This window comes from Gorilla gorilla, chromosome 11 (genome assembly GCF_029281585.2).
Source record: "Gorilla gorilla gorilla isolate KB3781 chromosome 11, NHGRI_mGorGor1-v2.1_pri, whole genome shotgun sequence".
Lineage (NCBI taxonomy): Eukaryota > Metazoa > Chordata > Mammalia > Primates > Hominidae > Gorilla > Gorilla gorilla.
Window position 1 is genome coordinate 133,908,555 of NC_073235.2, and position 16,008 is coordinate 133,924,562.

Here is a 16,008-nt window from a genome sequence, read left to right on the forward strand (position 1 = left end):
TAAACAATTTCGAAAGTCATCTTGGGCCCATTGGCAGTATGTGTCCCATTTTGGGAAAACTGGAGTGGTCAAACAAGAACATTTGGGGCAAATGGGATGCTTTGGCAGGTCCTAAGAGTGGGGAAGCTGAGGCAGCTGGTTCAGTGTATTGCTATGAACTCATGGAATATACACAGCAGAGCCAACCTAGATACTGGCTGGAGGAAGCTTCAGACCTAAGCAGTTTTGCCTCTTGTGACAAAAGTATCCTTTGTACTCCCACGAGAACACATCGAATAAGTTAAATAGACTGAGATTGAGTCAGAGATTTTCCACCTAAATACTGGCATTATGCTTACACAAGTGTTCAGGATTCAAAGAAAGTCTTAAATTATAACTAAGGAATTATAGCAGTTTAATTATTTTTAAACTGTATCAAACCATATCTATTTGTTCCATATCACACCTAGTCACGGGGATGATACAATTCAGAAACCAACCCAGATCCTTGACAACTTGAGCTGCTGGTAAGAAGCCAGCTACTTCTGTATTTATTATAAGAAAATGAACCACCACCCCCATTGCTGAGGCCACTTTTAGTTGATATGACATTGTGAAATAAGAAAAATATATAATTAGGCTGGGCACGGTGGCTCACACCTGTAATCCTAGCACTTTGAGAGGCTGAGGCAGGCAGATCACCTGAGGTCAGGAGTTCGAGACCAGCCTGGCCAACATGGTGAAACCCTGTCTCTACTAAAAATACAAAAACTAGGTGGGCGTGGGGGCACGCACCTGTAATCACAGCTACTCGGGAGGCTGAGGCAGGAGAATCATTTGAACCCAAGAAGCAGAGGTTGCAGTGAGCTGAGATTGCACCACTGCACTCCAGCCTGGGTGACAACAGCAAAACTCTGTCTAACAAAAAAAAAAAAAAAGAAAGAAAAAGAAAAGAAAAATATATAATTGATCTCTGCCCCTGGCTCCTGGGACAGAGCTCCTAAAATTCTTGTTATTTCCTGAGTGATGGGGCACCAGGTGGATCTTTTTGTTCTATTTGGTCTTTGTCCCTTGCTCCTGATAAAGGGTCCTAATCCCTTGGAATTTCATGGGTGATGGGAACATCTAGTATTCTAATGAGATGACTCTTGGTGGGCTGGTCACCAGAAAAACCAAGCCAAGGTTAGAAGCTTGGAACTTTCAGCCCCATCCCCATCTTCTGGGATGGGGAGAAAAGCCAGAGATTGAGTTAATAATTGATTGTGCCGACCAGGCGCAGTGGCTCACGCCTGTAATCCCAGCACTTTGGGAGGCCAAGGCAGGCGGATCACCTGAGATCGGAAGTTCGAGACCAGCCTGACCAACATGGAGAAACCCTGTCTCTACTAAAAATACAAAATCAGCTGGGCGTGGTGGCGCATGCCTGTAATCCCAGCTACTTGGGAGGCTGAGGCAGGAGAATCGTTTGAACCCTGGAGGCGGAGGTTGCGGTGAGCTGAGATTGCACCATTGCACTCCAGCCTGGGCAACAAGAGTGAAACTCCGTCTCAAAAAAAAAAATTATAATAACAATCGATTGTGCCTCTGTTACAAAGCCTCTGTAAAAATCCCTGAACCACAGCGTTTGAAGGGCTTCTAGACTGCTGAACCGTGGAGGTACCTGGAGTGGGCATGGAAGGTCTGCGCCCCCATCCTTTGCCCTGGGTACCATCTCATCTGGCTGTTTATCTGTAACCTTTGTCACATTCTTTATAATGAGCCAGTACATGTGAGTGTTTCCTTCTATGAGCCATCCTAGTAAATTAATGGAACCCTCATTTATAGCCATTTGGTTAGAAGTATAGATGACAACTGCTACTTTTGACTGGCATCTGAGGTGGGGGACAGTGTTGTGGGACTGAGCCTTTGACCTATGGGATCTGATTCTAACTCCAGTCATTAGCTAGTATCAGAATTGAATTGTAGGACAACCAGTTAGTGTCTGTTGGATAGTTGCTTAGTGTGTAGGGAAAAACCTCCACACATCTGCTGTCAGAAGCATTGTGTTGAGGATGGGCACGGTGGCTCACACCTATAATCCCAGCACTTTGGGAGGCCAAAGCGGGAGGATCGCTTGAGCCTAGGTGTTCGAGACCAGCCTGGGCAACAAAGTGGGACCCCACCTCTAAGAAAAAAAAAAAAAAAAGCCAAGCATAGTGGTGCGTGCTTGTAGTCCCAGCAGCTACTTGGGAGGCTGAGGCAGGAGGATCACTTGAGCCTGGAAGTTGAGGCTGCAGCAAGCTATGACTGTGCCACTTCACTCTAGCCTGGGCAACAGAGTTAGATTCTGTCTCAAAAAAAAAAAATGTGTTGAGTGTGAGAAGAGTAAAAGCAGTCAGTTTGGTTTTTCCTATCTCAAACAGACATATAGAAATTGTGTCTATATTAGTCTGGTCTCTTTTGGTTGCAAGTGACAGAAACCCAACTTGAACCAGTTTATTAATTAAAAGAATTTTTTTTTTGTACAGACGGATTTTTTTTTTTTTTGTACAGATGGATGTTGCTATGTTGCGTAGGCTGGTCTGAAACTCCTGGCCTCAAGCAATTCTCCCACCTTGGCCTCCCAAAGTGCTGGGATTACAGGCATGAGCCACCATGCAGGTCCAAACCAGTTGAAATTAAAAAGATGGTTGAAGTCGTGTGCAGTAATATGTATAATCCCAGCACTTTGGGAGGCTGAGGCAGGCAGATGGCTTGAGCTCAGGAGTTTGAGACCAGCCTGGGCAACATGGCAAAACTCCGTCTCTATAAAAAGTACAAAAATTAGCTGAGCGTGGTGACACATGCCTGTAATCTCAGCTATGAGGGAGGCTGAGGTGGGAGGATTGTTTGAGCCCAGGAGGCAGAGGTTGCAGCAAGCTGAGATTGCGCCACTGCACTCCAGCCGGGGTGACAGTAAGACCCTGTCTCAAAAAAATAAAAAATTAAAAAGACAGTTGACTGGAAGGATGCTGGAGGAGCTATAAGAATAAGTGCAGCTCCAGGAAACTCAGATCCTGGGACCAGGGATTTGATGTCCCCAGCACTTTCTTTGCATTTCTCTAGGTAATGGCTTCATCTTCTCAGTCTTTCCCATGTAGTGAATGCTGTAGGCTGCCCTGGAGTCTCATTTTACAATAACCTGACCACACTTCAACAGCAAAATCCCAGGGAAGGACTATCATTGGCTTTGCTTGGCTCACATGCCCATCCTGGACCCATCACTGAGGGCAGAGGGATGGGGTAAGATTGGTCCAGTCTGGACCATCTGCCCATCCTGTGGTCAGGGATGGGGTATGTTACCAGAAGGGAGAGGGGAGGTAGACGGACAAAGACAATAGCCACCACAATGACCATAATCCCGGCAGTCAGGCAAATGCACTCAGGAGGGAAAGCAAAGCAGGTGGGGTGTTCATGGAAGCTCAGAGCCCAGGGTCCAGAGACACAGAGACCTGGGTTTAGTCCTGGTCTCCTCAGTGGTGTCAACTTTGAGGAGTTTCTTAATCCCCTATGCCTCATGTTGTTCATCTTGCCAAAGACAAAACAGACAGCTCTAATCTCAGCTAATCAACCATCAGACAAAGAATGAGAAGCTGAAAACTCTGTCCTTGGCCTTGCCGGCAGGCTCAGGCAGAAGGGAAAAGGTCTGCATTTGTCCTTGTCACAGGTAAACAAGGGGGTCATCCGTGCATCATATGGGAGGCATGAGAAAGACAGGACTGTGGGTCTGATGAAGTCATATGTGGAAGGGTAGTTCTTTCTGATAAGCTACTTCCCAGAACACAAAAGTGTGGAGGATTTTAGAAAACAAAAGGTTTGGGGGTGTGTGGGTGAGATTTCTTAACTGTGGCTGTTTTCTAAGAGCACACAGCTCAGGTTAATTACAACATTGTCAATCAGTAAAATGCTGAAAATATTATTCATCTCATAGATGTGGTGTGAGAATTAAAAACTTTTTTTTTTTGGGACAGAGTCTCACTCTGTTGCCCAGGCTGGAGTACAGTGGCATGATCTCGGCTCACTGAAACCTCCATCTTCCGGGTTCAAGGATTCTCCTGCCTCAGCTTCCCGAGTGGCTGGGACTACAGGCACATGCCACTACACCCAGCTAATTTTTGTATTTTTAGTAGAGACAGGTTTCACCATGTTGGCCAGGCTGGTCTGAAACTCATGACCTTAGGTGATCCACCTGCCTTGGCCTCCCAAGTGCTGGGATTACAGGTGTGAGCCACCGTGCCGGGCCTGGTGTGAGAATTAAAGAAAACAATCTATATGATTCACTTAGCACAATGCTGGGCACACATATAGGCTGCACGTTTTGCAAACAAAAATACAGAACAATATAACATCCTACATGCACAATAAAATGAAGCAGTATTTGGGATTTACTTATACTAAAACATTATCTAAAATTTACATTTAACTGTGTGTTCTATATTTTGTCTGGCATCTCCTGGCATACAGTTGTGTTGACGACAAATATTATGGCCATGGATCGAAGATTTATTTTCAATCCATATTACCTGGACAGAAGGTAGGGCTCTCTTCTACTAAATACAGCTTTTTTTCTTTTGGAAGACAATCCACTGGCAGGGTTGGGGACTGGGGAGGTGGTGGCCACAGCCCATCTTAGGGCTTCTTCAAAGGCGAGCTGACCTACCTTCCCCGTGCCCCATTCCCTGTCTCTGGCCCTGGTAGCCTCCTCCTTCTTGGAAGCATGGAGGTGGAAACACTGAGGTGGCAACGAGAGACTCCCACGGAATCTCAACGCCTGGAGGGGAGGGATTTTCTATCCATGGCCATCTCTTCACCCTCTAGCACAAAGTTGGGCGACTAGCAAGTGCTCATTCAGTGCTGATGAACTTCAGTTCAAAAGCATCAGGTGCAAAGAGAGGGAAGACGTGTGCTCCTGATTTATTTTTAATAGCCCACATTTGACATGGAAAACAAAAAGTTTCTCTGAAATCCTTGGAAACCGCTGCAGTGGGGCGGGACCCTGGTACCCGGAGCTTTAATGCACATCTTGGGCGTCACTTTTGGTTCTAAGGTGGCCCCAGGTCCCTCCTTTAAGATGGGAATAACCATGCCTGATTCTTTTCCCACGGACACCACACTGTCCTAGTTTGTGTTCTCTACGCGACCACGAACTCCTTGAGACAAGGGGTTGAGCCTGCTCCGGCTCATCCCGAGAGCCGGCGCAGCGACAGGCGCAGCGAAGGGGAAATGAACGAATGAATGAACGAACGAAAGTGGAGTGGTGGAGAGGACCACAGGAGACGCGGTCACCCAGCGCGTCAACCTTGACCACTGCCGGGCTGTGGACCCTCACTTCCGCCGCCAGGAAGTTTCGGGGTCGCCCACCTTCCCTCCCAGGCTGCTCCGCGTCGGCGGCGCCCCGCGCGATTGGCTGCGCCGCCCCCACGTGACGCCGGGGTGGCGGCGGCGGCGGTTGCCCGGGTGACGGCTGCGGAGGTGGCGGCCGGGCTGGGATAGCGCGAGTGTCCGCGGCCGAGCAGCAGGTAAGCGCGTCCCCGGATGCAGCCGGGCCACCCTCCGCCCGCCGTCCTGGTGCTGGGAGGAGCAGCGGTGGGGTTGGAGGGCCGAGGTTCTGCGGACCTCTTGTTCCGAGGAAAACCCCGACGCGCCCGCTCCGCCGCCGCCGGATGCTACCACTTCTCGCCTGCGGTCCAGGGATCTTTCTTCGGCAAGGGCCGAGGCGGCCGCCTGGACATCCCAAGAAAGGACAGGCCCAGCTGCTTCCCGCAAGTAGTCCCTGATCTTTGCTGCAGTGGGCCAAACTTGGAGGGGGTCCCTCAAGCCGTCCAGCTGGTGGTGGCGGCGCGAGCGGGTTAGCCGGGATTTAGATCCCCCTCATAATCTCCATCTGCTAGCCGCGTTCCTCAGGCACCCAGTTGAAGTCCAGACTTCACCTAATCTTAGGAAAAACAGGATGCGTGCTATGCAGATTCGGCTTCCATACAAATCCCGTAATCCCACCCGTTTGTGGGCCCTAAATCTTTCTTATATAGAAATTCAAAAGCTGCCGCTGCAATCCCCAAATGTAACTGGAAAAGTTTTTCTTAGTTTCGGCATAAAGGAGAGCAGTGGTTCTCAAACTTGAGAGTGTGTAAAAGTCACCCAGGGAGCTTGTTTAAAAGGCAGATTTCTGGGCATGGTGCCTGCCATGGTGTTCAGTAAGACCAGGGTGGAGGCAGGAATTTTCATTTGCACAAGCGTGCCAGCTGATTCTGATTTAGGTGGTCCAGACTTTGGGAAATAACTGTGTAGTGGTTCTTTTCAGCCACTTAGTCACTTACTGTGGCTGTTGGGAGTGTGTCAGACTTCCTGGGCCTCAAATTGCCTCATCTGGAATGGGAAAATATAAACTATATTCACCTCTCAGGTTTACTATGAAGGTTAAATGTAAAACATTTTGCACATTGCCTGGCATACCATATACCCTCAATAAATGATACCTATTATGATATAAAAGTTTAGAGAAAATTCTGTAATTTCTTTTTCTTTTCCTTGTTTTGAGACGGAGTCTTTCCCTGTCGCTCAGGCTGGAGTGGAGTGGCATGATCTTGGCTCACTGCAACCTCCACCTCCTGGGTTCAAGCGATTCTCTTGCCTCAGCCTCCCTGGTAGCTGGGATTACAGGTGCAGATGCCACCACGCCCGGCTAATTTTTGTATTTTTAGTAGAGATGGGGGTTCCACCATGTTGATCAGGCTGGTCTCGAACTCCTGACCTCAGGTGATCCGCCTGCCTCAGCCTCCCAAAGTGTTGGGATTACAGGTGTGAGCCACTGCGCCTGGCCAATTCTGTAATTTCTAAGAATGTTGAGTAATAGGATACCCAGCAGCACTCACATTCAATGACAGTTGATCACAGCAGATACTATTTAAACGGCTTAGGGAGGTCTACTCTAAGGAGGTGATGTTTATTAGGCACAGTGGTTAACCAGGTGAAGAGAGGGAAGAGTGTTCTAGGCGGAGAGAGTAATATGGGCAAAGGCCTTGAGGTTGGCCTCAAGGTTTCAAATTCTCAGAAACTCACTTTTCCCGTTCCAGGGCCTTTAAAATGACATCCCCTCAGCTCCGGCTTCATTATTCATTATATGCCTTGAGTACCTTTCTTGCTTACTAGGCACTCTGTTAGGTTCTGGGGATACGAAATTGAAATACAGCTCCCTGTCTTTGTGAACAGGGTTGTAAGAAGTGCCAGGTGCAGTGGCTCATGCCTGTAATCCCAGCACTTTGGGTGGGTGAATCGCTTGAGGTCAGGAGATCAAGACCAGCCTGGCCAACATGGTGAAACCCTGTCACTACTAAAATAATACAAAAATTAGGCCAGGTGTGATGGCTCACACCTGTAATCCCAGCACTTAGGGAGGCTGAGGCAGGTGGATCACCTGAGGTCAGGAGTTCGAGACCAGCCTGGCCAACATGGTGAAACCCTGTCTCTACTAAAAATACAAAAATTAGCTGGGCGTTGGTGGCGGGCGCCTGTAATCCCATATACTTGGGAGGCTGAGGCAGGAGAATCACTTGAACCTGGGAGGCAGAGGTTGCAGTGAGCCAGATTGCACCTTTGCACTCCAGCCTGGGCGACAAAAGTGAAACTCCATCTCAAAACAACAACAACAACAAAATTAGCTGGGCGTCATGGCGCATGCCTGTAACCCCAGCTACTTGGGAGGCTGAGGTGGGAGAATCACTTGAACCCAGGAGGTGGAGGTTGCAGTGAGCCGAGATCCTGCCACTGCACTCCAGCCTGGGCAACAGAGCTAAACTCCATCTCAAAAAAAAAAAAAAAAAAAAAGCCTTGGTAGGGAAAGAAGGGAGGGGTTTTTCATGGAAGACTTCTTGAAAGAGATTAAATCTGGCTTGGCTTAGAATCATGAGTCATGTTTGCCTGGGGGGCAGAGCATACATCAACCACAGGCTTAGGATCCTGGAAGAGCTTGTTGCATGGGGGAATGGCCAGGAGTTCGCTGTTGGCAGGGTCCAATGTGGGATTGGTGGAAGGGAGCAAGGAGAGGGATAAGGTAGGGGGAAGGTGGATGGATTTGAGGCATGGGTCCAGAAAAAGGCTGGAGAGGTGGGTGTCCTCCAGCAGCAGCTGCCTTTCTTCTCTCCCCTTTTGCATCTGGCAGGGCTGGTGTGGTGCATGGGGAGGTGTCCTCCCTGCTCCTCATTACTGCTTCCAGATCACTACCCACTCCTTCACAAACCCCAGCTCCTTTGAAGCACATGGCAGATGCTGTACCCCTTGCCAGCCCTCCCTGAGGTAGCCACTTCCCAGGGCAAGTCTCTCCAGTTCCCTTGGAGCCTCCAGCACCCGGCTGGCTGCCTATCCCTTCATCTCTTTTACTTCACTTTTGGGGGTTTCCACATCCTGGCCCCTCCAGTTTCTTCATCCTCCTTACTTGCAGGCATCTCTTTCCTCCATCCTCCTCATCTGCCCACTCACGTGGTCGGGAGCTTTTTAGTACTAGTCACCTTCAAAGTCTTGCCTTCAGGCATCTGTCCCACTCTCTGCCCACTCCTTTCCATCTTTCACACTCACTGGAATGTGCCTCCTTCAGCAGGTCTCAGACCCCACTGCTTCCTCACTGCTCTGCAGCCGCCTTATGTGTGTTCCCCTCCCCCATTCTTAACCTGATTAGTTCCAGTGTCCCATCATGGTTGTACTGTTTTCCCTTTCCTCTCTCTTCTAGAAGAACCTCTCACATTGGTTAACCTAACTCAGATAGCTGAAAGTGCCTGGAGAAGAGCTGCAAAACTGTGCAGACTGATTCCATTTTAGATTCAAGTCCAGAGATCTTAAATGGACTATAATACCAGCAACCCTGCCATGTTGCTGTAGTCACTTTGGTTCCCACCCTCCCTTCTCTTCGAACTGTCACCATGCTTCTTACTTGCAGCTGATGACCTTGTTTCTTTCTTTTTTTTTTTTTGACAGAGTCTCACTCTGTTGCCCAGGATGGAGTGCAATGGCACGATCTCAGCTCATTGCAACCTCCACTTCCTGGGTTCAAGCGATTCTCCTGCCTCAGCTTCCAGAGTAGCTGGGATTACAGGTGCCTGCCACCACACCCGGCTAATTTTTGTATTTTTAGTAGAGATGGGGTTTCACCATGCTGGTCAGGCTGGTCTTGAACTCCCAACATCAGGCGATCTGCCTGCCTTGGCCTCCCAAAGTGCTGGGATTACAGGCGTGAGCCACCGTGCCCAGCTGATCTTGTTTCTTGTTTCACTTTTTTTTTTTTTTGAGACAGGGTCTTACTTTGTCACCTAGGCTGGAGTGCCATGGCGTGATCCCGACTCACTACAGCCTCAACCTTCCTGGTTCAAGTGATCCTCCTGTCTCATCCTCCCCAGTAGCTGGGATTACAGGCACACACCACCATGCCCGGCTAATTTTTGTATTTCTGTAGAGATGAGGTTTCACCACGTTGCCCAGGCTGGTCTCGAACTCATGAGCTCAAGTGATCTGCCTGCCTTGGTGTCCCAAAGTGCCAAGATTACAGGTGTGAGCCACTGCACCCAGCCTGTTTCACTTCTAATCACTAAATCTGTGTCTTTGCTCAGCACCCATATTCTCTGCTATCCCTCTGAATGCCGTTCCTGCTTCTCCCTTAAACTCCAGGCTCATATATCTGTAAGAATCAAAGAAAGAGGAGAGAAACACGAAGGGTGACTCGACAGTCAACAGGTTTGTTTCCTGGGTAACTGCCAAACTTCACCCTCTTACAATGGGCCTCAGTATAACAGTGGGCCTTAATAAGGACATTCTGTTCCCTTCAGGTGCGCTAAGGGAAGCTAAAAGCAGACTTGGGGAGTATGCCTGCAGCTGCAGAAAGTTGTATGGGAACAGACACACAACTCTCCCTCCCAGATAAGCACAACAGAGAGACACAGAAACAGTTCAAGCCTTTGATAAACTCTCCCGCCCTGAATCCTTAAAAACTCAGTCTGTAGGAGAGTGTGGCTCTGACCTAACTCGGTCGGAAGTCCCTCCCAGGTTTGAAATAAACCTGTTGACTGTCGAGCCACCCTTCGTGTTTCTCTCCTCTCTCATCTTTCTTTAGTTCTTACAATACCCACTGACCATTTCGGAACCTCCACTGGAATGTCTAACAGGCAGCTCAGACTTAACAGCCAAAACAGAGCTCTTGTTTTGACCTCAAAACAGTCCTTCCCCAGGTTTTCGTTGACTCAGCAAATCACATACTCTTCGGCCAGCTGCTCAGATCCCAGGGTTCTTCCTTCCCTTCTTCCCCTCATGTCCCACAACTAACTGGTCTGCAGATTATGCCTCTTCTGCCTTTTCCATCTGGACTCACAGCACTCATGGCCCCTCTTGCTTATCCAAATGATGCTCATGGCTGGCGTGGCCTGAGCAGTACTCATCTCCCTCTTCCCACTCCCCTCCAGTCTTCTCTGCAGAGCAGGCAACATGCATATTAAAAAATGGACATCAGCAGCCGGGCATGGTGGCTCACCCCTGTAATCCCAGCACTTTGGGAGGCAGAGGAGGGAGGATTGAGCCCAGGAGTTCAAGAGCAGCCTGAGCAATGGTGAAATCCTGTCTCTGAAAAAACCAAGGCTGGGCGTGGTGGCTCATGCCTGTAATCCCAGCACTTTGGGAGGCTGAGGCAGGTGGATCACCTGAGGTCAGGAGTTCGAGACCAGCCTGGCCAACGTGGTGAAACCCCGTCTCTACTAAAAATACAAAAATTAGCTAGGCATGGTGGCGGGTGCCTGTGATCCCAGCTACTAGGGAGGCTGAAGCAGGAGAATTGCTGGAACCCCGGAGGTGGAGGTTGCAGTGAGCCAAGATTGTGCCATTCTACTCCAGCCCAAGCAACAACAGCGAGACTCTGTCTCAAAAACAAACAAAAAAAACCTCACCAAAAACCAAACAAACGAAAAAACCAGAAAACAAAAGACTTGGGGCATAGAGGCACACTCTGTAGGCCCAGCTACTCGGGAGGCTGAGGTGGGAGGACTGCTTGAATCCAGGAGTTTGAGGCTGCAGTGAGCTATGATTATGTCACTGCACTCTAGCCTGGGCAACAGAGGGAAACTCTGTCTCCGGAAAAAAAAAAAAAAGGACATTAGTGGTGTCAGTCCCCTCCTCCATACTCTCTCTGAGCCTCCTGTTACTGTCAGCCTAATGTCCAAGCCACTTACCAGCTCTGTAAGGCCCACCTGACCTGGCCCCAGTCCCCCATCGCCTGCTGCTGTCTGCCTCACCTCTAGCTACATCCCAATACCCCAAGACTGCAGAGCTCTTCAGCCTGAGGCCTGTGCACTAGCAAAGCCCTCTTCCCCAGATCCAGGTGCTCAATCTTTGCTGAAATGTCACATTCCCAGTGAGGCCATCAACCACTCTATCTAAAATAACCCCATACCCGTCTCCTTCAGGTTCTGTCCCTTTCCTTGCACTGTTTTCTTCATGTCTGGAATCAATTTCCACTCCGTCCATGTTTTTGAGCCTGTACTGTGTGCCAGGCACTGGTCTAGGCACAGGGGAACACCTGTCAGGTGCTGTTGAGAAGAATCAAGCAGCACAAAGGGCTGAGAAGTGATGGGCCGACCTCTTAGAAAGGGTGGTCAGGGCAAGACTCTCTGAGGAGGTGACAGTTAAGCAGAGACCTGAATGAGACATATCTGAAGGAAGGGCAGTGAGCCAGAGTTCACGAGGGCAGGCGTGTGCTTTGGGTGTTCAGTGGGTGTCCACAGGAACCACACAGTGGCCAGTGTGGCTCAAGTTTACAGAACAAATGGGAGTGTGTCAGAGGCCAAGTTGTCTAGGGCTTTGGGAGTTGAGCCTAAGGAGTCTGGCCTTCATCTGGAGGGCGCTGGAACCACAGGAGGGTCCCAAGCAGGAGGGGAATGCTCACTTGTTAAAAGTGTAGAAATTGGATTGAAGTGGAGAGAAAGGAGATGGGGAGGCAGTGGCAGAAAAATGTAAGGTTACAGACTCAGAAGAGATCTGACTGAGTGTGGTGGCTCACGCCTATAATCCCAGCATTTTGGGAGGCCAAGGTGGGAGGATTGCATTACCCAGGAGTTTGGCAGCTTAGTAAGACCCTGTCTCCCTGTCTCTACTAGAAAAAAAAAAAAACAAAAACAAAATTACCTGGGTATGGTGGCATGCACCTATAGTTCTAGCCACTGGGGAGGCTGAGGAGGGAGGATCCCTTGAACCCAGGAGTTTTAGCTTGCAGTGAGCTATGATTGCACCATTGCACTCCATCCTGGGCAACGGAGTGAGATCCCATCTCAAAAAAAAATTGGATGATTTCTGATACAGTCTGAATTTTACAGATGAAAAAAGGCTCTGCACTTCAGTGAGTTGTCTCAGATCAGGTGCCAGTGAATGGCATGGTTAATATTAGAGCCCAGACCTTTTAATTCCTCTGGGGTTACGGGCAACTGGTTTGGGCTGAGCCTGGGGTGTGGGCCATGGGGAATGACTGCTTTGGGTACACCTTGAGGGAGGGCTGGTAGAAAGAGTAGGAAGAGTTTCTTTTGACTTTAGCCATTGTATTTCCTAGTGCCGCTGAACAAATGACCATAAACTGAGTGGTGTCAAGCAACAAAGATTTAATATCTTCTAGTTCTGGAGGCCAGAAGTCTGAAATGGCTTTCACTGAGCTGAAGTCAAGGTGTCTGCAGTGCTTGATCATTTCTGGATGCAGTGGGAGGATCTGTTCCTTGCCTTATGCAGTTTCTAGAGGCTACTTACCCTCCTTGTCTTATGCCACTTTATCCCCTTTAAAGCCTGCAGTGGCTGTTGAGTCTTTCTCACACCTCATCATGCTGACACTGACCCTCTTGCCTCCGTCTGCCCCCCTCCCTCTGCTGTGACTGCCTTGGGCCCACCTGGGTAATCCAGGATCATCCCCCAATTTAAAGGTCAGCTGATGAGCAACCTTAATTCCATCTGCACCTTAATTCCCCGTTGCTGTGTAACCTCACGTATTCACAGGTTCTGGGCATTGGGGCATGGATGTCTTTGGGGGCCATTATTCTGCTCACCACAACCAACTTTTTGTAGTTTCATAGGTGGTTGAAATGAAAGCTCTTGTCTTGTATTTTTGCCTTCTAGAGATTTTTGCTGTGAGAATTAATTACCAGTAACAGTTCAATATGGGGGACATTCTGGCTCATGAATCTGAATTACTTGGACTAGTGAAAGAGGTAGGTATATTATACAAAACAGGTCACAGAGAAACAGATCTTGAAAACTTGTGTTTTAAAATGCAACAAACTATTTAGTGCCTTGTAATGTTTCTTCTATTGCTATGTTGGAGCTATTTTTCTATTATATAATATTCCATGTATTTACATTTTGGTTTTATAACTAAACAAATCTTAAAGCCACTTAAAAAGTCCCTTGAAAGAAAATTATAAAAGCAATACATGTCCGTGGTAAAAGATTCAAGCACTACAGAAGTATAAAAAGGAAATTTCCCTCCCAGACTTTTTTCTATGTATAGTAAAAATATATTCACATGCCTGTAGTTTGTTTTACAGAATGGGATGATAACATTGTTCTGTAGCTTGCTTTTTATCTGCCAACAATAATATAGCATGAACATCTGCCTATGATCGGCCCTAGACATTTGAATGCCATGGAGTATTTCATTGAGTGGCTGCATCATAATTTTTTTAACTCATTGTCTGGTAATGGCCTAGGTTTCCTACGCTAAAAGCTTTGACAAGTAGGGCCCAGGCCTTAAACTTTCTGGTGCTAAAGAAATGGTTCGCGCTTGCTGCTGCTTAACTGTGTGAGTAACCACCTGCAGATTGCGAGAGCCACGGGCCTGGAGCAGGGATGAGGCGCCCACCGTGCAACTGCAGATTTGGAATTTGGTGGTGTGATGGCGAATATATTCTTTTTTAAAAAATTTACATTTAAAAATCTTTTTAGAGACAAGGTCTTGTTCTGCCGCCTAGGCTGGAGTGCAGTGGCATCATCATGGTTCACTGTAGCCTTGAACTCCTGGGCTCAAGCAATCTGCCTGCCTCAGCCTGCTGGGTAGCTGAGACTACAGACGTGCACCACCTTGCTCAGCTAGGTTTTATTTTAATTTTTGTAGAGATAGGATCTCACTCTGTTGTCTAAGCTGGTCTTGAACTCTTGGCTTCAAGCAATCCTCCTGCCTCAGCCTCCCAAAGTTGTGGGATTGCAGGCATGAGCCACTGCACCCTACCTATATAACACATTTTCTTTTAAAAATTTATTTATTTGAGATGGGGTCTCGCTTTGTTGCCCAGGCTGGTCTCAAAGTCCTAGGCTCAAGAAATCCTCCTACCTCAGCCTCCCAAAGTGTTGGGATTACAGGCATGAGCCATGCCACCTGGCCTATACCATTTTTTCTTTTTTTTTCTTTTTTTTTTGAGATGGAGTCTCACTCTGTCGCCCAGGCAGGAGTACAGTGGTGCTATCTCTGCTCACTGCAACCTCCACCTCCTGGGCTCAAGCGATTCTCCTGCCTCAGCCTCCTGAGTAGCTGGGACTACGGGCACGCACCACTGTGCCCGGCTAATTTTTGTATTTTTAGTAGAGATGGGGTTTCACCTTGTTGGCCAGGCTGGTCTCGAATTCCTGACCTCATGATCCACCTGCCTTGGCCTCCCAAAGTGCTGGGATTACAGGCTTGAGCCACTGCTCCTGGCCGGTGGTTCTATTTTTATTTTTTTGAGGAGCCTCCATACAGTTTTCTATAATGGCTGTACCAATTTACAATCTCACCAACAGTGCACAAGTGTTTCCTTTTCTCCACATCCTTGCCAAGACTTTTTATCTTTCGTCTTTTTTGTAATAGCCATTCTGACAGGTGTGAGGTAATTATGTCTCTGTGGTTTTGATTTGCATTTCTCTGATTGTTAGTGATGTTAAGCACCTTTTCATGTATCTGTTGGTCTTTTTAATGTCTTCTTTGGATAAATATCTATTCAGATCCTTTGGCTGTTTTTTAATTGGATTATTTGTTTGTTTTGCTGTTGAATTGAATTATTTATTTTTTATAGTATTTAGATTTTGCTGAATTTGAAGACACCTTGAAAACATTTTCAAAAGAATGCAAAATAAAAGGAAAACCATTGTGTAAAACAGTAGGCGGATCTTTCAGAGACTCCAAATCATTGACAATTCAGGTAACATTTTGCTTATTTTTCATCCCTGTAGATAATTCAGGATGCTCCCAACTTGTGGAAAATGCTGCTGTTGGATAGTGCTAGAATAGTTTTTGAGCACTTGCTCAGAGTTACTTTAGATGGCACAAGTGTTTATAGATGAACTAATAATGTCATTTTAAATCTCTGTACCCTCCTCAGGAAATGTGTGGCCATATAAGATCTTTCACAAACATTTCTTGGGAAGAAGGAAAAGAAGAAACCTTGCAGTGTTTAGGAACTGAGACAATTGTAGCCTTCCTCCTGAGGAGTTTCAGGTTATTAATTCTAGGCACTGGGGATCCAGCAGTGAACAAACAAAATCCAGCCCCTTGCCAGCTCAGCATTTGCATTCTAGCTTGGGGAGGTTGGAGGGAACAGGGAGCAAGAGTGAGACTGACAAGGCGGGTCTGTGAAAGGAAGTCTGAGCAGCTCTGTGAATACCAGTGGGCTGCAGGGGCACAGAGGTTATACAGACCTCAACTCTCAGGGTTAGAAAGGACCTTAAAAATCCTCGACTAGGCATGGTGGCTGACTCCTGTAATCCCAGCACTTTGGGAGGCCGAGGCAGGAGGATCGCATAAGCCCAGGAGTTCAAGACCAGCCTGTGCAACACAGTAGGACCTCGTTTCTTTTTCTTTTTTTTTTGAGATGGAGTCTCTCGCTCTGTCACCCAGGCTGGAGTGCGCTGGTATGATCTCGGCTCATCGCCACCTCTGCCTCCAGGATTCAAGCGATTCTCCTGCCTCACCCTCCGTAGCAGCTGGGATTACAGGCACATGCTACTGCGTCTGGCTAATTTTTGTATTTTTAG

General features: G+C 47.9%; 1 protein-coding gene across 12 annotated transcripts in view; it reads left to right on the forward strand.

The window, feature by feature from the left end:
• Positions 1 to 5,158: 5,158 nt before the first annotated feature.
• The window catches only part of ARMC9 (armadillo repeat containing 9), a 197,925-nt gene continuing 187,075 nt past the window's right edge, over positions 5,159 to 16,008 (forward strand). For 3 of the 12 annotated variants that reach the window (XM_063695276.1, XM_055379749.2, XM_031008792.3), the window contains exons 1-3: positions 5,404 to 5,516; positions 13,123 to 13,214; positions 15,051 to 15,176. In XM_063695276.1, coding sequence (XP_063551346.1) covers positions 13,164 to 13,214; positions 15,051 to 15,176 — 177 coding nt within the window. In that variant the 5' untranslated portion in view covers positions 5,404 to 5,516; positions 13,123 to 13,163. Of the gene's footprint in view, positions 5,846 to 12,568; positions 12,680 to 13,122; positions 13,215 to 15,050; positions 15,177 to 16,008 lie in introns of all 12 variants that reach the window. The other 9 variants (XM_063695280.1, XM_063695281.1, XM_063695277.1 and 6 more) reach the window with 9 other exon arrangements.